At 34.4% G+C, this 22,457-nt stretch overlaps 1 protein-coding gene across 2 annotated transcripts in view; it reads right to left on the bottom strand.

Moving 5' to 3' along the window:
• Positions 1–16,760: 16,760 nt before the first annotated feature.
• Positions 16,761–22,457, bottom strand: part of STRN (striatin) — a 110,325-nt gene continuing 104,628 nt past the window's right edge. For both annotated transcript variants that reach the window (XM_073214353.1, XM_017670165.3), the window contains one exon: positions 16,761–22,437. In XM_073214353.1, coding sequence (XP_073070454.1) covers positions 22,268–22,437 — 170 coding nt within the window. In that variant the 3' untranslated portion in view covers positions 16,761–22,267. The remainder of the gene's footprint in view (positions 22,438–22,457) is intronic.

Raw genomic sequence — 22,457 nt, 5'->3', positions numbered from 1 at the left:
AGATTTCCCATATATACCCTGACTCTATACATGTACAATCTCCCCTGCGGGGAGCATCCTGAACCAGAGTGGTGCATTTATTATAATAAATAAGCCTACACTGACACATCATCATCACCCAAAGCTCCTAGTTTACTTTAGGACTCACTCTAAGTGTTATATATTCTATGGATTTTGATAACTGTATAATGCCCCATATCTACCATTATATTATCATACAAATAGTTTCACTGCTTTAAAAATCTTCTGTGCTCTGCCTATTCATCCCTGTCTACCCCACAGTCCCTTGAAACCACTATCTTTTTATTGTCTCCATAGTGTCCAGAATGTCATATAGTGGGATCATAGTGTATGTAGTCTTTTCAGACTGACTTCTTTCACTTAATAGTATGACATTAAGTTTCTACCTTGTCTTTCATGGCTTGGCAGCTCACTTCTCTTTAGTGTTGAATAATATTCCATTGTCTGGATATGCCACCGTTTATTTATCCATTCATCTACTGAAGGACATCTTGGCTGCTTCCAAGTTTTGGCAATTATTAATAAAGCGTCTATAAACATCCTTTTGCAGGTTTTTGTACAATTATAACCTTTCAACTAAGTTAGGTAAATACCAAGGTGCATAATTACTGGATCATATGCTAAGAGTATGTTTAGCTTGTAAGCAGCCCCCAAACTGTCTTTCAAGGTGGGTGCACCATTTGCATTCCCATCAGCTATGAATGAATGTTCCTGTTGCTCCACATCCTCACCAGTCAAAACACTATTTAATTTTCCTTTGACCCTTTGGTTATTTACAAGTATGTGATTTAATTTACAAATATTTGGGGATTTTCCAGACATCTTTTATTGACTTCTAATTTAACTTCATATGTTTCATATGACTCAGTCAGTGACCATGCTTTGTACAATTTGAATCCTTTCAAATTCACTGAGACTAGTTTTATGATCCAGAATGTGGTCTCTCTTGGGAAATGTTCTTGACACTTGGGAAAAAAAAGTATATTCTGCTATTGTTGGATGGAATGTTCTATAAATGTCAATTAGATCAAATTGGTTGGTAAAGTCATCCAAGTCTTCTATATTCTGACTGACTTTCTGCCTATTTGTTCTATCAGTTGTTGAGAGAGAAATATTGAAATATCCAACTATAATTGTAGGTTTGTCTGTTTCTTCCTTCATTCTATCCTTTTTTTGTTCCATATATTTTGAAGTTGTTATTAGATGTGTAAATGGGATTTATGTTCTCTTGATGAATTAACCTCTTAATCATTATGAAACAAATCTCTTTATCCCTGTTAATATTCTTTACTCTGAAATCTATTTTGTCTGATATAATATAGTCACTGAAGCTTTCTTTTGGTATGGCATATCTTTTTCTATTCTTTTACTTTTAACTTGTCTTTATATTTAAAGTGGGTTTCTTGTGTACATTTCATGCAGGCCAAGTTCTCATTATTTGACTTAATCTGTCAATCTTTCCTGTTAATTATGTTTAGACCATTTACATTTAATGTAATTACTTATGGCTGTGTTTAAATCTACCATTTTAGTTGTTTTCTATTTGTCATATCTATACTTTTCTCCCCTTTTCCTTTTTGTATTCTTTTGGATTAACTAGATATTTTATTAGTATTCTCTTTTGTGCCCTTCATTCGCTTAATAGTTATACTTTTTTTAAGTTGTTGCTTTAGGTTTAAGTATAACTTTATCATAGTCTATCTTGAAGTAATATATAATTCACTACAGTATAAGAACCTTACAAAAGTATACTTCTATTTACCTTCTTCCAGTCCTTATTATTCTCATTGTTTACTTTTATATTTGATTTATAACTCTTTGTATATTATTTTTTCTTTAAACTGTCACTTATTATTTAAAATGACTTAAAAAGTAAGGAGAAAACTGAAGGAACAAAACAGCAGCAGATTCACAGAACCCAAGAATGGACTAACAGTTACCAAAGGGAAAGAAATTCAGATGGCCAACAGACACGTGAAAAGATGCTCCACATCGCTAATCATCAGAGAAATGCAAATTAAAACTGGGGAGGATGGGTGGGAAGGGAGGGATAAGGGGAAAACAGAGGGGGGCATTACTATTAGCAGACATAATGTGGAGGGGGGGGCACAGGGAGGGCTGTACAACACAGAGAAGACAAGTAGTGATTCTATAGCATCTTTCTACACTGATGGACAGTGACTGTAACGGGGTATGTGGGGGGGTGGATTTGGTGATGGGGAGAGTCTAGTTAACATAATGTTCCTCATGTAATTGTAGATTAATGATACTCCCCCCCAAAAAAGTAAGGAGAAGTAATTTTTTCTGTTATCATTTGGTATCAATTTCCTTCCACCTAGAGGACTACCTTTAGTATATCTGTCATGAATACTTTTGGCCTCTGTATGTCTTTAGCTTTGTTTTTGACAGGTATTTTTATTGGTATAGAATTGTTAAGTTGACAGGGTTTTTTTCTTTTCAGTGGCTTAACTCAATGAAGCCATGAAGCACTAGTTATTCAATTGTTTTCTGGCATATCAGTAAGTTATAATAATACTTCAGTGCCATTGTTTACTAATTCTATAATATGTGTTAATTCTGGGTCATTTTCAATTTATTAAATTGTCTCCTCATTTTGGGTTGTGTTTTCCTGCTTCCATGCATACCAGCTAATTGGATTCAAAATATTGTAAATTTTACTTTGTTGGGTGCTAGATATTCTTGTATACTTAAATACATATGTTAGCTTTGTTATTTGAAAATAATTTGATCCATGTAAGATTTATTTTTTAGCTTTAAGAGAGAATCAGAAACAAAGCAACTTCAGTCTAGGGCTGTTTTTCCACAGTACTAAGGCACTAATACCCTTCTGAGTCCTCTTCCTAATGCCTCAAATTTTATGATATATCTCCACTATGTCTGGTGGAAACATGAACTACTTCCAACCCTGTGTAACAGAGGATTGTTCTACCTGTATCTATTGGACGACTCTTTCCTCAGCCTCTGATAGGTTCCTCACATGCTTATACTTGTCAATACTCAGCTGAGACTTGGGGAGAGCCAAGTTTGGATTTTCTGAGCTCTCATGGAGTATCCTGCCTTGCAAACTCTAGCTACCTTAGACTCACCAAACTCCCAATTCTGTCTTTTCAACTCAGAGGGACCCCTAGTCTCTGCCTGGGTTGCCCCTCTCTGCACTGAGTCCACTCTCTCTCTAGGCAGTAAGCTAGGGCAACAATTTGTTTCCCTCTTTCTCAGGGATTATCTTGCACTGGCTGTTGTTCAATGTCTGAAAACTATTGTTTTTTCCTCTATTTTTACACTTTGTGTAAGGAAAAGGTAAATCTAGTCTCTTTCACTATATCTTGGCCAGAAACATAGGTTGGTGTTTAAAGCACCAAGGAAGCTCACTTTGTCTATCAGAAGGTTATGAGGTTTTGGAGTTTTTTATATGGGTTGGCCCAAAGAATTTATGCCTAAAGATGTTTATCTTTTATGACATTTCTTAAGGTTTTTCAGCATCTTCAGATAAACCAACCAACCTCTTCTAACATAGAAAAGATAATCCTTGTAGTGTGGAGAGAATGTGAAAAGAGTCATGTATCAACTGACAAAAAAACTTACCAACTTCAGGGTAACATTCAAGATTATATCTAAGATAATAGTTTCTTCCAGATTTGCATGAAATCCTACTTAGCAGACTTTGATGTCTGATCATTCTTCAAAGAATGAGTGAAATAAAAGTAGGAAATGGACAAACAAGATTAGAATGATTGTGATGTCCTATGGAGGAACTGAATGTCTCATTTGGGATATTATAGGCACTGTTTTCAAGTCAGGATATTGGGACTTGGTGTCTACAGATCATATATATTACCTTTTATAATCAGGGTGAGAGAGGATAATGGAAAAAAAACAAAATAGAAATGAATGACTAAAGAGATTCCCTTCTAACTGGGAAGTTGTGGCAGGTAACATTTGTTGTCTAACTCAGTAATCACTTGGGCTTCTTACTTGCCATCACCTACTGTAGAAGCTAGAAGGTGAGATGCTCACTTTCTCAACCACCATTAAATGTAGGGGGTAATGTTCTGGCCAATAAGATATCTGGGGAGGTCGGCTGGAAGGCTTCTAGGAAGATTTCCTTTGTTGTCAAAAGGAGAGAAATCCTAATTAGTACTGCCCTTCACCCCTTCTTACCTTCTGGCCTTGTACTTGAATGACATGACTGATGTTGTGAGAGCTATTCTGAAGACACACAACAGATGGAAATCCAATAGTCTAGGGATGACAAAAGAGAAGTAAAAAGAGCCTGGGTTATTATTCTTGACATTTTGAAGAGGTGCAATCAATGCCAGTAACTGCTTTATTCTGGGCTTCTTATTACAGGGGAGGAATCATCCCTGGTTTTTAGGTCATTTTTTATTGGGTTTTCTCAAACTTGAAGGCTAATTCCAATCCTTGCTAATACAGAAGCAGGAAGTAAATTGGCAGGGCTGCACTTTTTTCCTCTGAGCTTTGAATACAGATTAGTCCAGTAATAATGATCAAACACACTGGGAACAAGATAAGCAAAGTGGCTGATATCTGTAACCCATATCAGATTATTTTTTGCCATTTGTTTTATACATTTATACCTAGGAAGAGTTTTTAAATTAGTGAAAAACTGTCCACTGATTATAGTATCAGGAAACAAACTACTTTGCAAACTCTTCCAAATAACATGAAAAAAAGAGAAGTTCAACAAAAGCAATGAGAGTTGACTAAAGAAGAAAAATTGGTGTTCTTACTTCACAAACGCAAGGGAAATGAGGTTGTGTGCACAACTCCTCAGTTACTGGTCTAGCAATCTTCAGATGGGATTCTGAGAAAATTCTTGATCCACCTTAACTTTCTCCTCTTCACTTGTCATAGAGAATTGAGTGTGAAAAATGGGTATTTCTTTTGCTTGAACTGTTCCCCATTTATGACTGTAGAGCCCAACAATGAGCAGGCTACATCTTTGATGTAACTTCTGGTTGATTCAACAGAGGCCTTTCATATATGCATCTTTGCAATTTGTGATTCACATGGCAAGCAACAATGGCCAACTTGAGTATAACTAATCATCCTAACCCCGAAGGAGTTGAAAAGAAGCTAAAAGATGGACAGAGTCCTCTATGTCTCTGAGGCAGAAAGCATTATGGGGAGACTTGGATACAGACAGTCTTCCTTCCACTGCTTTTACAGTACATAAACACTGCATCTGCTTTCATACAACGAGTCCTTTGAGCAGCAATTGCTATGCCTTTCACCACTTTTGGACATGCCACCACATGTAGTTCCTAGCAGTTGAGCCCTAATGAACGAAGACAATAATGCATACAGACCAAATTATCAGAGGGGGTGGGGAGACTAATAATCAGAAAAGATTTTTTTCAATGAAATAGTGTTGTGGATGTGATGGACAACTTGAAAACTTAGGACCATGTAAGTAGATTCAATTACAGCACACACATACACAAAAGATTCCCTTAAGTTTAAAAATAAAAGGAGAAGAGGAAGGTTATGTGTGAGATGTGAATTGGTGGCCTGAAACTGGATCCAAACCATGGATCAAAATTAATCCTTAACCAGAAGACTTTTTTTGTAATTACTTCTAGACAAAAAAAGCAAATAACATACAAAGCAAAAAGATTCTGGCTAAAATCAAGTGTCTTATCTGCTACAGTAACAAGCTAAAATATATTTTTTAGGCCACTGGATAAACAGAGCTATAATGCCAAAATATTATGCTCAACCAAGATATCACTTACCTATTAGGATGAAAAAAGAATTGTGGCTTACCGAGTATTCAGAGGATATATTATTCCACCTGGAAAAGTACTAAGAACCAAACAAAATAGTAATTAGAACATAGACTTCAAGCTAGATAAAGGAAGCAGGGAGAAGTAGGTATGAGCAATGAACCTTCCCAAGAGCTAGGGAAGCAAATTAAAGTACGAGACAGTCCTACAGGATTAAGAATTGTCCCACCTAAAATGTCAAAATGTTGCCCTAAGAAATACTGATCTGAATGATTCTTTATCAAAATAGATACTGACAGAGTATTTGGAAACATGCAAGGTAAATGCTATGTAAAGATTATTGATATAGAAGACATTAAAATGGAAATTTTATTAACACTCTAGAACTATATAGGCTTAAAATTGTATCAACAAAACCAAATAAGTGGACAGAGGATTGGAAAGAGAAAAGTGTAAGCATTTTTAAGTACTTATTTGGGGGGGGGGGAGAAGGAAGTGAAAGAATTCTTAAAAAATCTCATTTTTTCAGGTATATATATAGTGGGTTAGTGAAGGATTCGAGTGATTCAGGTGTTTTCACTTAATAGCATAAAAATATCTATTTGATTAAAAATACCAGGAAAGGGAAGATAAACTTTATTCAAAAGAAGGCATAGTAGAAATCCCATGTTAACATCGAAAGAAAGGGAGTGAATAATGGCTTGATCAAACCAGCAAAAACAAAGTAAAAGAAGAAATAATGATTTAAACAGATAACAAACATAAGGTCAAAACCATAAAATCAGTGAACACACTTAATACACTCATGAAAGAAACTACCATGTTATTTGAAAAAATTGAAACCTAGAAAGAGGCATCTTATAGGAAACACACTTAAAAGAGAAAAAGAATGGTTGAAAATAGAGTGGACTAAGAGATTTATATATCAGTCAAGGAGGAATATAAATTTAAAAGCATGAGATGGGATAAAGATAAAAGGCACAATTAATGAAGAAGCTATCAGAGATATAAATTTATATGTGCCCAACAATAAAGTATCAAATATATAAAGAACTATTAGCAGTGTAAGGATAAAAAATAGTGTGGAATAGTTCATTCAACTTCTTTATTAATTGAACAGCACTCAGAAAAAAAGAGTTAGGATATAGAAGGACTGAAAAACTGTTTAACTAACATTTATAGAACTTTAAATCATTCGAATAGAAAATACAGACACAGCAGTTCCATGAAGTATTTCTAAAAAATAAGAAACAGAGTCTCAAATAAAACTTTAAAATCTTAAAAGTAAAAAGATTCTATAAGACACATTCTCTGATAAAGAAAAATAAAATTATATAAGTAACAAAATTATTTTTAAGTACTTAACTCCTTGAAAATTAAGAAACACATATAGATAATTTTTGGATAAAAATAATAAAAATAATACCACACAGAAGAAATTACAAGAAGCATACACAGTCTTGTAGGAAAAAAATGTGAAAGCCTAGAAGAAATATTTCCTATAAAACATGAATTATCAAAATTAATCCAAGAATGAATATTTTGAACCAAAGATATGGGAAAAGCAGTTTAAAATGTTACCTTTAAAAAAGCCTGAGAACCAAAAGATTTCTCAGCCAAGTTCCATCCAATCTTTAATTTCAAATATCTCTTATTTAAACAATTTTAAACCATAGAAAAAGATAAGTTCCCCAGTTCATTTTATGAAACAAGTGTTACTTTCTAAAAACATTTTATTGAAATATATAAAATACATGCAGAAAAGTATAAATACAAGTGTAAGTTAGATGAATTTCATGAACTAAACAATCCAATGTAAAAATGCACCCAGAAATAGAAAACATTAGGAGCATTTCAGTAGTCCCCCTCAGTCTCCCCTACCTTCCCAACCTACCTTCCACTGAGGATAACTACTTACCTGATTTCTAACAGAATAGATTAGTTTTGCCTGTTTTTATGCTTTTTATATAAAGGAAAGCACACAGTATCTTTCAGGCTCAACATAAGGTTTTGAGATTCAGGCATATGTTGTATGTATTTATAGAATGTTCATCCTCATTGCTGTATATTATTTTATTGTTTGAATATAAAAAAATACACTTATCCATTCTGTAGCTGAATGGCATTTAGGTAGTTTCTGCTTTGAGGTTATAATAGTGTTTATATATATAACATTTATGTACTATAAACATTCTAGAACATATTTTTTGGTGAATATGTATGCATCTTATTGGGTGTACGCCTAGAAGCAGAATATTAGAGTCCATATTTTCACTTCAGTAAATTCTGCCAAATGGTTTTCCAACATGTTTGAATAAATTTACATTCTCACCAACAATGGGTAAGCCTTCTGATTACTCCCACATTTTGTCAAACTGTGTAATTTTTACACCTAATAGTCCACTAAAGAAATCTATAATCTCACTTATGAATATGCATACTAAAGTTCTAAATAAAAGACTAGCAACTGAGATACTGATTTATAAGAAAAAAATAACACATTATGACCAAGTAGGTTTTATTCCAAGGAGACAGGACTGGTTTAATGTCAGCAACTTCACACATAATCCAGCTAGTCAACAAGTTAAAGGAGAGTAACACAAAAAAAGCTGGAAAGGCATTTTATTAAAATTCAGCAGCTATTCCTAAGAAAATCACTTGGTCAAAAGGGAAAGAACTTTTAAAAATAAGATTTACCAAGTAGCATCACAAATATTCTAAATAACTAAACACTCAAACTATTTCAACTAAAACCAGTTAACAGACAGAGATGACTGCTATCACCGTTATCACTCAACACTATAATGGAGTTTCTAAACAATAAAATTCTAGGAAAGAAAAGAATCTGTCAAACATTGGGAAAAAACAAGTGAAATTATTTTTGCAAATGACTTCACTATATTTCTAAAAATCCCAAGATTCTGAAAACTGCTGGAATTAAAGAGAAAATTCAGTGAGTATATATAATAAATTTGTAGCATACAAGACAGGCACACAGAAAAAATAGGCTTTTTATTTATAGAAAAGCCTTTAGAAATGGAAATGGAAAAAATATCTATTCATAATAATGAACAAAGGCTAAGAAGAATACATTTACTAAAAAAGCCACAGGATTTAAATGAAAAAAACTCTCCAATCTTACAAACAATAAAGAAAAGATCTGAGTAAACAAAAAATGATGTGATTTCCTTAGTTCTTAGAAAACAGTATTACATGTCAAATTTCCCAAAATTAATCTGTACATGTAATGAAATTTCAACCCCTAATTGGATAAAATATTAACAAACTTAAAATGCCTGAGAATATCCAAGAAAGGTAGTAAAAAGAATGCTAGGTAGTAGTGTGGGGTGGGAAAAAAGCTCTGCCTGACCATTTTACAAACCTATTGTATGCATATTATAAAGCCATGTTAACTGAATCCATATGATATTGCCATATGCTAGGAAAACTATAAGTGAAAGAGAATAGTACATTGAGATATAAATTTCATTATATATGAAAATTTAATATATGACAAAGTTGATATTTCAATTCATTGGGAAAGAATTGTTTATTTAATAAAAGGTGCTGAAACAACTGGCAATCCACTTGAAAGTAAATTTGGAACTAGCTTGCATTCTATGCAAAAACAAATTACAAATGGTGTAAAGTCAAATGTAAAAACACACTAACAACAAAAACAAAATGCAGAAGCCCTTCTAGGAGACTATACATACCACCCAGGGATGGAGACCTTAATTAATACAGAATACTTTGAAATTTTTATATATCCACAAATGTCCATATTTTGTAAAATAACATAATATACTTGAATATATACTAATATAAAGTTTTGAATGGAAACAGGTAATCTAAATATGGTCAACAAATTACAGATTTGGAGAAAATTTGCAAATAGTAAGAGAAAGAGTTTATATATAATACACAAGGAGCACTTACAATTTTTTAAAAAGAGCAAATATGGACAAATGTTAATAAAGAAGAAAAATGAATGAAAAAATAAAAGGTAATAAAAATGGGAATAAAAAATACAAATATGCAATTCACTTTAAGAGTAAAATCCAAATGGCTAAGTTTTCTATGGCAAAAACTACATATTAATGTGGTCAATAGACAAGTTATGAGTTAGAAAAAATGTTTTAACAAAGATTAGAAAGGCTTAATATATACAATATATAAAACTCTGATAAGCTAATTACATAAAAAGACAAACAATAGAAACTGGACAAAAAATATGAATAAAAATGAAAAAAAATGTAAAGATATAAATATGAGTATTTTTTGGTAGGCAAAATTCTAAGATGGCCCCATGATCTTTGCCCCTAGGGTTACTCCCAAAATAATGCTACATTTACAGGGCAAAGGGATTTCACAGATGTGGTTAAGGTTACTAACCAGTAGACTTAACAAATTTTATGGGTGGGCCTAAGATAGCCATAACATGACCCCTTTAAAAGCAGAGAGTTTTCTCTGGGTGATAGCCAAAGAGAAAACAGAGGAGAAGCCCAAGAAGGATCTAATGAATCCTTGCTAGCTTTGAAAATGAAGGAGACCACATGTAAGGACTAGAGAGCAATCTCTAGAAGCTGAGAATAATCCCTCGCTTACAGCCAGCAAGGAAACAGACCTCCATCCTACAACTATCCTACAATTGCAGGAATTCAAATTCTACCTGAATGAGCCTGAAAGTGAGTTCTTCCCCAGAGCTTCCAGTCAGAGCCCAGACCTGGTACACAACTTCATTTCCACCTTATCGGACACTAAACAGAGAGTCCATCAAACCTGCTAGAAGTTCAAACCCACAGAACAATGAGATAATAAATGGGTGATGTTTCAAGCTGCTAAACTTTGTGGTAATTGTTATGCAGCAATAGAAAACTAACAAGTAATTTAACTATGAATGAAATCCAAATGACCAAAGAACATACAAAAAGTTGTCCAGATTTAAAGTAATCAGGAAAATACAAATAAAATTATACTGAAATGGGGAAGACAGTGCAGCAGAGAGAAGACAAGTAGTGACTCTGTGGCATCTTACTACACTGATGGGCAGTGACTGCAATGGGGCATGGAGGTGGGGCTCGATAATATTGGTGAATGTAGTAACCACATTGTTTTTCATGTGAAACCTTCATAAGAGTGTAGATCAATGATACCTTAATAAAAAATTATACTGAGATATCACTATACCTATCACCAGGTTTTTTTTCTTTTTTCTATTATTTTAAAAAATGGTGCAATAGCTATTTCTTATAAGATATAAAGGGTAAGAGTATTTTTATGTATCATTAATGGAAATATAAATTATTCCAGGCTTTTTGGGAAACAATGTGTCAGCATTTATTAAAAATTTTTAAATCTACATATCCCTCAACCCAGCAATTCTACTCCCAGCCAATCTCTTCCACAGAAGTGAAACCATCATGGTCATGAGTATGTGCACAGGCATGATTATCATAATAGGAAAAATATGGTAACAAAGTGAATGCCCATTGATTATGAAAGAGATTTAAGAAGTCATCATCACAGAGTATTACACAGCATTAAAAAGAATGAAATAAGGGCCCTAAGATAGAGTTGGAGGAATTCCATCACATATTGGTGGATGAGAAAAGATACAGATGTATATGATCCCATTTATTTAAAGCAAATTTACCCACTAAAAAACCTCATTTTATTTATGTAAGATTGTATGTGTATGTTGAGATCTCTGTATGTAGACTTGTAAGGTGCTCACAATACACATTAAATTTTAAAAGCAAGTTGCAGAGTGATGTATAGCGTAAGACAAAACCCCATATGTAATATTTGAGTATGTGTATTTGTATGAATAAAGGTACATAGATCTGGCTGTTACACAGGAGGTGGCAGTGAAATGGTATGATGGGACAGGATTAATTTTGTCATTATACATCTTTATTATTTCATTTATTGCTTTTGTGTTCTTTAACTGTATTAATTATAGTAGTCTTTTAATTTGTATCACTCTTAATCTGGGAAACATTAAATTCATTGCCCCTGTTTTTCCTCAGCACTTAACACTAATATTTATTTATATTATTTGTTTGCTTCCTCCAACGGGAAAGCAAGCTACATCAGGTAAAGGTTTTTGACTGCAACTAGAACTATGCTATATAACAGACACTCAAATCTTGAAAAAGGTAAAGTTACATTACCTTTTTCAAGTTACCCTTGATATTCATTTTAACCTTATTTTTCCTAAAACCTGATATTTTAGAAACTATCAGGAATGCGATAGAATTAAATGACAAGTCTGAATTCAGGGAGTAAAAAGTACTTGTTACTTGTTGGACACTTACAACTGACTCACGTTTTATCAGTGTTTTTTATTATCTCAAATCAACCTTATTAGGAAGATCTATAATCACCATTTCACAGATGAGATACCAACTCAGAAGAGCTAGCTTGTCTAAAGTCTCACAGATAGTCTTGTGTCTGGGCCCAGATCCTGTTCTTTCCTCTGTGTTGTACTGATTTTAAGGTCTTTTCTCTGTGTTGTACTGGTTTTACAGAAGTCATATTTTAATAATTAAAAGAAAGATAATAGTTCTTACATAATATATGTTTAATATTGAGATTTAGTTGAATATTTCAGCCTCACATAATCCACTACTCTGGTGATGACTCTATTAATGATTTAAAAGTCTTCTGATTGTTAAATATATAAATAGTCTGCCTCTAACTTGTTGACTATTTTACTCCTGAAGCAATTAAGCTTCAGGCCTCAGGCCACCTGGGCCCTGCTGGCGTGGCAGCAGCTGGCCAAGACCACAGAGAACTATTCCTCCTAGGAGAGTTAACATTTAGGTAATTACCATCAAATTTTCTAGACAAAAAGCAGCCCTGAGAACATCCTGAGGGATTTTGCTCCTGATTCTTCAACTTCAAAGCAAGCTCCCCAGAGAATACTTGGTAAACTTTTACTGGGAGAAGCTTCCTATCCCTTTGGAGAAAAAAAGGCCAGTCAGGAACTGCAGGACCACCTGAGGATTGCAAGGTACGAGTGATGGACCTGGTCTGGGCCCAAATATCCAAGGTACATTTAGGTCCTAGACTAAAGGAGCTCCTTGGCAAGGAATCAGAGGTCAGCGGGTTGGTGTTGGGGAGGTTGGGCAAAGAAGGGACACCCTAGCAGGGCACAAAGGCACCACCTCCATGTCCCCAACTCAGTTCCAAAGAAGGCAGAACCGAAGTGCACAGTGGAAAGAGGATGCTGCCTTGGACACATGCTGCCACCTTCCAGGTGAGGTCCAAACTCCTCCCCAGTTAGGGGGCAGCCCTCAATCTTAACATCAGCTTCACAGATCCCAATACATTTCAGACCATGTAGGGGCTGACAGGGATGATTTTGTCTTTGATGATCTCGAGAGATTGAGAGTTTTGAAAATGTGCTGATTACTCAACAAATACTTATCAAGTACTTCCTGTATGGTAAGGAACCAGAAGAACTGCTAAGGGGAACATAAGAAAAACAAGTTCCCTGCCTCAAGGAACTTAGAGACTGAAGCAAATAACAATTAACTGTTTTATTTTGTTGGTGACAATATGTAAAATCTCATTTTTATAAAATCTCCTATTTATTTATCTCATAGTTGAATATGGAATAGAATCAAGGCATTCAGAATAAAACTCATCACTACCTGCTCCCCATGCTTCAGAAAAATTCAGTTTTGAAACATTTTAACTTTTCATATTTTCCTTGCCAATCTTTGTACTCTCAAAATAATTTCTAAGCATCATACACAATAAAACTTTAATGTCTATCTGCAGAGGCAAGCTGTATATAACTTGCATAGAGGGTACAAAACTGCCCAGAGATCTAACAACCTTCCAGTTGAAAGTAAAATCCTTTGTTTCCAGAAAGCAATGTTTCTAAAGAGAAAAAAGTCTGCCTGCAAGATTTATTTTTACTGGAATCATTAGATGTGTATTCCTAAGTATCCCACAGCAATGAGAAATAAGGAGGTTATTGCCTTGCTTGTTAAAGGGTTAACCGAAGGCTTAATAAAAGAAAGTCTGAATGTTTTAGAGTTGGGAGAAAGCCTGTTTTCTTCTGACCCTGATATACAAGGAAATCGAACAGGTGCTGCTTCATTGAAAAAATTTCCACTTAAATAAGCTGATTGTTATATGGTATTTTAGCTGAATCTGCACACTTTCAAAAATTCACGAATGGCAGTTGGCAGAATCTAAGCTTAACACTGTTAGCTCTCAGGGGACATGCTATTATCATTATTTATGCAGTATATGGTGTATCTTAATGTTCCATTCATTTTAACATGTATCAGATAAACGAGTCTCCATGTTTACCTGTGAGCTATGTACAAAAAATACTGCCTTTCCAGTCAGCAAAATACTGAGACATTTACCACATATAAAAGCATTCCTACAAAGCAATTGAGTATCTGGGGGGTGGGGAGAGGCATCAGGAGTGCTATTCATAAATGCTATCCAAACATACTTGTGAGACCACTGAGTTCTTTTTCTAAAACACCCACTGACTGAAATTATTTCATTAACAGGATATTCTGAAATATGTGGGCTCAAAGGTATGTAGATGTAAATTTTTAAACTGCTTTTTAGAGCATAGTCAGAATCATTCAAAACAGGGACTCATCCTATAGGAATGATTCTCCAGTCTTTCCATGAGATTTATCACTTAGCCACATTAGGACTTTTCTCTCATGTCTGGTTTTCATTATGACATGTAGATGATACAACATAACCTACCTGGGACCATGTTAATTTAGCTTCATAAGATATGATAAACGCTATGTCTTCTGACATTTTACTAGGAGATTCTGGGGTACTTTTGATGTACTTCATAAAAATCAGCCAGAATTAGATTGTGCATTGAGTCCCCTATACAGAATTTTATTGTTGTTAACAACCATATGATCAATAAATATGAGATATGCCCTCTCAAAAAAAAAAAAAATCAGCCAGAATTAGAGCCATTCACTTTTAGAGGTCAAAAAGGATCTCAAATGCCATCTTTCCAGCATATCTAAAGAAAAAGGAAAACAATGGTGGTAGGCCCAGATCACAGGTTAGTCTCCTTTCCTTCTCAGTGTTACTTCTTTCCCCACACCCTCACCCAACTTATCCAGCACTCAAAGCAAAGTGTTTTTGATTAAATTTCTTTGCTCTAAGTAAGTTAATCTTGTGAAAAATTAATGCCTTCATCCTACTTCTATTAAGAAAGAATAGTAGGCTATCAGTATACTCTAACATTTCAACACATCTTAACATAAATCACCAAGCTTATTTTTACAACTCACGCTTAACGTGAAATTTTGCTTCTCATGCAGGTTTTTTTTTCAATCAAAGTTTTTCAATTTTAGAACTCTCATTTGTGGATGATGGGCTTCCCTACCATTACTCTTAATTTGATGATGCTATTATATAAGTAATTCAAAAATAACCTTTGGTTTAAGGTTATATAGATTGGGAACCTGGTACATACACTGGATCTTATTAGGGCATGAAAAACTTTGGCACATGAATTAATACTGACTCCAGTACTCTAAGAGCTATATAACAGATGTTTTACTGTGGATTCTCCTTTGCATCGCTGGATTAATTATCTCTTTAAAGAGGCACTCAGGAAAAGTCAATGCAGAGTTAGCATCTGGACCAGTCTTAATGTAAGGTGAATGGCTAAATCACCAAGGACAAGAGAATTTTCTATGAAATAGGCCCTTCCTTTTAGCAGGGTATTGCAGGATTTTGTTCAAAGTCAGATCCTTCTTCAAGTCTGACCATTAATTGTAGTCTAACAACTAAGAATAAGAAAGGGCTTAGGGTTTTTCCAGATCTAAGTGAAACTTAAAATGAGTCATCTACTGTTTGGTGGTTTTGAATTGTTGTTTGGTTTTGAAAGCATATGAAATACCCAAAGCTAAAAATCAGTGTTCAAAAAACTACGGATTCCAATTTTGGAGCTGCGTGTCAGTGCTTCCCCAGAGAGCTGGAGAGTCCTGATCACTGTGAGCAACAGGTGTAACTGAGGACTAACAAGTGGGAGATGGTTCATGGTTATGATGTTTGGGGTAAAAAAAAAGGGGGGTGCTGCCAGACTCCCAGGTGTTCCTGGGGACTAACTTAAGTGCCAGGACAACTCTGAGACCCCTCAAAACCTCAGTGGTGGTCTTGGGAAACCCAGTGCAGTTCAGAATACCACTCTGAACCTAGGCTGGCCCTAGATGGTCCATAATCCGATGAAAAACGTTCAAAGTCCTCTTGACCTTCTGAGCTACATTACTCTAAAATAACGCCTGCAAATGTCTCAGTTCTCATTGAAAGGGACAAAAGTGACATTTCTGACACTACTAAAAAATGTGTATATACCAAAGAATATAGCACTCATTCCTAGCAGCACACAAAACATCAAAGAACAGTAGATAGTTTCAAGGACACCAACAGAGGTAATTTTTAGATTCCATATGGTACTATGGCTCTAGATCAGAAGAGACTGAGTTCTGAGCAGGTGAAGCCCTTGAAAAAATTAATGTTGATTTGAAGAAGGGGAAATCTTATGCTGGTCTGTTAAGTAGCCAAAGAAAAAATAAAAACACATTAAATTCATACATGTATGTGTGTATATGTATAACTTTTTAAAAATTATGTTAACTGAACATTTGAAAAAATATACACCTGTCCCTGAAAGTATCATTGATCCAATCTGATGGGGTTTTTAATTTTATTGACTTTCAAAAGGTCCAAACTCTCTATGATGATAAACTTTACTTCCTCACAATCAATAATTAAGATTGATTCACTACATCTACCTTGTCTAACGTCATTTTATTTCTCTGTACCCCTCCAACACTAACACCTCCCACCCCCCTGCCAACGAACAAAATTAGGTTGTATTAAAGTATTTTAACTGCAAATCCACCATATTCCAACTCTTACAAATATTTTAATTCATGAGACACCTATAGCAAAGTATCTATATTTGTACACTTTATTTAAAAACAAATCAATACACTTAGAGCCACCAAAAAAGAATATCTTAATTAGCTTATCCATACCCTGAATTTACAAAAGAAATTTCTTGCACCACAAAAATTAGCATTTGGATTTACATTAATTGATATTATAACTAAATTTTAGAATACCTGAAGATCAATCTGATCCAGGGCTCACCAATTAGGGTGATACGTGGGTATAAAGAAAAGGAGTTATTCAGGAAGCTGAACTGACGATGCCCTGAGGTCAGCTCTAGTAAACTGAAGTTGAGAAGACATAAAATAACCCGCAGATTTCAGGACTACAAAGAAGTGGTTCCTCCTAAAAACAGGTATGAGAATCATAAAGCTGGGATGGGTATAGGGAATACCTCTTAATCTGGACTGGAAAAAAGTATGTCAAGGGGGGTTGTATTTGTTTTCACAAGAGGCAAACTTCAGCCAAACAATGAGACGAAAAGTAGGGAGGGACGTATGTGGGAGACTGAAGAGTTTCTGATAGCTGCTAATACTAAATGTAGCAGATCTCTACAGGCCAACTAAAACACCATTCTCTGAGGCATTTCCAGAAGGGGGCTCATACACAACCAGGGAAGAATCATTCTGCATTAACAAGGCACTCACTGGTTCACAGCCTGAAAAAAACCCAGGCAGACATTAAAATTAATCTAAATTGAAATGAACTTTCTAACTTGCATCATAAGGATGACAAACATGTGGTCCCAGTTAAATCAAATTGATGGCTTGACTAGCAAAGATCCATAAAATTCTGACCCCTAAGCACCACTTCAGGAATACTGGGGGGGATCTACAGATCTCTTTTGGCCTAAATTTGCTTTTTTGAGATTAAAAAAGCAGAACAAATGTAGTCTGTTACATACTTTGTCAACTTGGTGTCCTTTACACTGACATGGAGATCCAGCTGGATGATGAATATAATTAAAAAGCTTTCAGTGGCAAAAGTAAAAATAATTCAAATCATTTACCAATGACCTGTCCTTTTTTTAAACACAGATATGTTAGTTTTCTGGATAGTCCCCTAAAATTAACTTTAGGAATTGATACATTTCACAAGACTGTACATATAATTTCCCTCAGCTTCTACATCTGTACAACCTGAATCCCAGTGTCAAACACTTAAAGTACTCCAATTATATAAACTAGACAAGTAACAGTAATGGAGGCATCTTTTGAGTAAATAAAATTAATGATTATATACTTAATAGCCTTGAATAGCTTTCAAAGAATAAAGTAAGCTGAAGAAATCAGACTTGGAGCTCTTTTTCCAAGTAAATTCAGTAACAATTTGGTTCTTGATTGAAAACATCAGACATACACTACCCAGAGACTAAGTTCTCTCTGCTCACTATCAACATTGATGATAACTGTTAAGCAGTTCTTTAAAAAGAAAACTAAAATTAATTCTGTCTTTCAATCTGATTTGTGACATCTTAGTTCAATATAACTTAAATGACAAAGCCTAAGAAAAGCACCAACACAGATTTTTAAATTGCATCCAATCATTATTTCAGATGTCACAGAGATTTACTTCACTTAAAATGGCAGCAATGACAGAGGTAGATATGACAGATGCCATTTAAATACTATTCTTAGGTGGAATTTTAATGAGTTCAGGTGTTTAAAAATAATTTTTACTAGTTGAATCTTCACATAAGAATTTCATGACATGTCTTATGTAAAGGGGAAATACATGAAGTACTAAAAAAAGTGGCCTTTAAAGATTACTTATTAGCCAACATGAATGACATTCCATAATTTTGGCGAACCAGTAATTTTTCGTTTTACCTGAACTTGACTATATTGAAAGAACAGTTATTCTCTACTAAAATTTCTAGGAATTCACATTCAGAATTCTTGGAAAGTATATGTGCTGCTCAGAAGAGCAAGAAGACAGAGCATGCTATGCCCCCTGAAATCCTAGAAGTTGAGCAGATACATTAAAAAGACCTTGATGGTCACAAATCAGGACCCTCACAGATTGGCAAACATGCAAACACACACACACACACACACACACACACACACACACTCACTGACTCACTCACTCACTTACTCTCACAACTCCCCACCACAAATTCAAATCCTCATCTTCACTATAAGGCTGCATTTTTTTTTTTTAAAGGCACCTCTCATTCTCTAGCTATTGCCTTTCTTGATGATATCTGTTTTGTTAAAAATCCTGAATGTTCAGTGAAATAGTTCAGTACTTAGAATGGAGTATTTTTCAATTCACATTTGAATAGCCAGGTTTTCTTACATTCAGATTTTAATAAACTAGAATGACAGTCTTTAAAACAAGCATGCTAGCCTATAATGAATATCATATATACAGTAATTTAAACATTTGAACTATATATTATACTGCAAAAGCAAACAGTACAACACTCACCATACTCATCATTACCTGCTGTGTACACTACCTCCAAAATTGAACATACAAAACAGTAAAATGCACCTATGGTTTATATATATATATATATATATGTATATATATTATATATATTTATACAATATATATAATATATATTTATAAAATATACATACATTTTAGACATTTTCAAATAAATCATCATTATCTCCAAAAGAAATTTATAGCAAGAATACTGAAGGAATGAAAGTCAGATAAACAAAAAATTTCTCACAAAGTTCATTATCAGTGATGCAGCATAATTTCCCCTTTTAGTCATAACTAAAATGATTATAAAAGCTAAATACTTTGCATAACTAATTACCTGTTTAACGGCAAAAATTGCTAAACTTGTTCAATAGAAAAATACTGAAGGTCCTTATATCACTTATGTTAAATATCTGTCTATGGTTCAAGTAGCAAATGAGCTCCATACGACAGCTGAGTTTTGAGAAGGTGCTGCAAGCTCCCAGGGATATTCACACAGCATATGAAAATAAGGCAGGACTCATATCTCCTGCTGATTTTCACACTATTCCAATATATTTCATCCAAAATATTTACAAATCAAGCACTATGAAAGCATTTTAATGACTGAATCTTGTATTTGTTCATTTTATGAATGTTCACTGAATTTTTGATAGACTGAGGGAAAAATCAGACACATGGATATGCTTCTATTTGCTTGGAAGACAGCTTTGGCTCATTTGTAGGCGGAGATCATACAGTGTTAGTGGAGAATAATCTTGCTATCTGTGTTCAGTGTCCAACAGTACAGCACTGGCTTTCTATAGAACTTTCAACAGTTCACCATTTGCACTACAGTCTATACATCTCTATCTCAACCATGAGGCATAAAATGCAGGTGAAGAAAATGTCTTGGTTTTGAGAATACATAAGTAAAGCAGGCACTGAAGACCTTGGAAGGTAATTAAAGCAGTAACTGGTACAACAATAGTTTTGTGGTCATCCATCAAAAATATGCCAAGTAAGGGTACCTAACCAGAATTTTCCAGTATCCTTTTACAAGTGTTAGGTTCGCAACAACAATTCTTTACTCTAAGAACCAAAGGAGGAGTCCACAAATTCTCTACCTACACAGGAATATAAACATTCACTGGGTAGGTCATGTACAAGTCAATTCACTTGATGATTACAAAGGAGTCCTTTGAGCCCACCGTTAACCAAAGTTCCAATGAAATGACAAGGTAGCATATCAAAATGTTAGTGCATGTCTGGTTATCAATTAGGCAAATATAGCACAGGTCTTTAACTTTGAAGAAAATTTGCCTGTATATTGCAGAATTCTAGAGGCAGACAAGTGGAAATTTTTTAAATTGTCATTTATGATCCACATCACCACCAGAATACTTTTTCAAGGAAAATACATACATATCAACAGAACTGCCCTGTTACGACAATGGAATATGTGGGGATAGGAATGTAGGAATTACATTAACAAGTTAACATACTTATGGAAATGGATTTTTTTTATCTGAAAGCCTATTCTATATACATTTTACTGAAAAGTTGGGCATTAGTAATTTATTTCTAATTTTTAGATTGGTCTTTGACATTTTGGGCAAACGAGAATATAAGGACAGGCAAGACAGTTGTAGGAATGAGTTCTGTCTAGCAGGTCTAGGGAGTAGGTCCTGGGAATCCCAAGAGCTGACCACGTGTAGTTCACAGGCAAAGTGAGCTCATGAAAACCTACTCAGTCTTTTAAAATATGGTTTTCTCCAGAAATAATATTGATTCACTGCCCATTAAAACATGCTGTGAAATTAAACAATGGAGGAGGAGTGGGTAGGGAGAGGGAAAGAGAGAACTCTGTAGCCAATGTTCTAAACTGAACTCTTCTATCCAGATTTCCAAGAGGTTCTTCTTGGAGATATTAATGGAGAATTTCAGGGGTACAAAATGTTTGCTTTACTTAGTACTTCTGCAAAAGCAGCTGCCTGAGGTTAACCAAACTCTTTAAAGGGACTGGTAAAACATAGTAATTATGAATTATTTTTGGTAGGAGTCAGACAATTTGAATATGAGAGACGAAGGAGAAAGAGCAGAGATCATCTGAAGCAGGTTATGTGGGTTTTGATAAATGAGTACTTGGAAATATCTTCCATCTTTTCAACCACTGAAAGGTAAGACTTCATAAACATGAAATAATCACTCTGGTGCTATAAATATCACATGAATAAAGTGAACTTTAAATTAACAGAAATTATTTTAAAGATTTGCCCTGTTGGCCTTTAAACATAATTTTAAACCTGAATAAGTTAAATCCTTTAGTAAAAGCAGACTCTATCAACTATTGTTCATAATGGTGAGTGTTTTTGACAGCTAAACTTTAGAATGATACCTAATCTATTTTCAGAAATATAACACAATATAGAAATCTACTCACAAACTAAATATTTGTTTAGTATTTCTGAATAGTAATATATTTAACATATTATTGCATTTCTTTTTTTCCTTTAATAAGTAAATCTCTTTGTTGGGTTCTTTCTGTAAATAGTTGAAAGGAGAACTAAATTTAAAAACTCATTTTAACACTGCATGGTCATTATGCACATAGGGGTTAGTACAGCAGATATGGTAAAGATTAATGTTTTGACTACCTAATGTGTTTAACAAGGTATCTCAGGGGATAATTAGGTCTAGATCTCCATTCTTCCTCTACTCATTCCCAGTCATCAAGTTTTTTAATTATCCCTTTTAGTGTGCCCTATTTACTCAATAGGAACAAGCTAAACCTAAGTTCGCTCAGGCCTGCCTAGCGAATTAGAACCAACTCAGAAATAAAAGATTCTATTTGGGGGAAATTTTGAAAGATTTTCAGGCTCACAGATTCCGCTGAGCTTGCAGCAACCTGATCAAACCTTAGTTTTAGAAAACAGTACACGAATTGCAAAACTATACTTCAACAAATGTTCTCTGTGCTCCTTCGGCAGAACAAAAGGGCAGGACAGGTTGATTCTTGCCCTGGTCTTCTGTATCTCTTTTGTGCAGTTGATTATTTATAAAGAGCTAGAAGGTGAAGGCAATGCATTGTGTCATACGAAGACTTTAGCCAGTGCATCAGCCCCAGCACTGGCTATATAGCATTTGGATGGGTGGAAAGCTACATCATGAATTGATTCTTCAAACTTTTTCCGATGAGCCGTGAACTCTTGGATACAAGTCTTACTTTCTAGGTTCCATAAACGTATCGAACAGTCATGACCTATTATCAAAAGAAAAGAA

The sequence above is a fragment of the Manis javanica genome, chromosome 1, assembly GCF_040802235.1.
Source record: "Manis javanica isolate MJ-LG chromosome 1, MJ_LKY, whole genome shotgun sequence".
NCBI classification, from domain to species: Eukaryota; Metazoa; Chordata; class Mammalia; order Pholidota; family Manidae; genus Manis; species Manis javanica.
The sequence above is the reverse complement of the archived record's forward strand: the minus strand, read 5'-3'. Positions and strand labels throughout refer to the sequence as shown.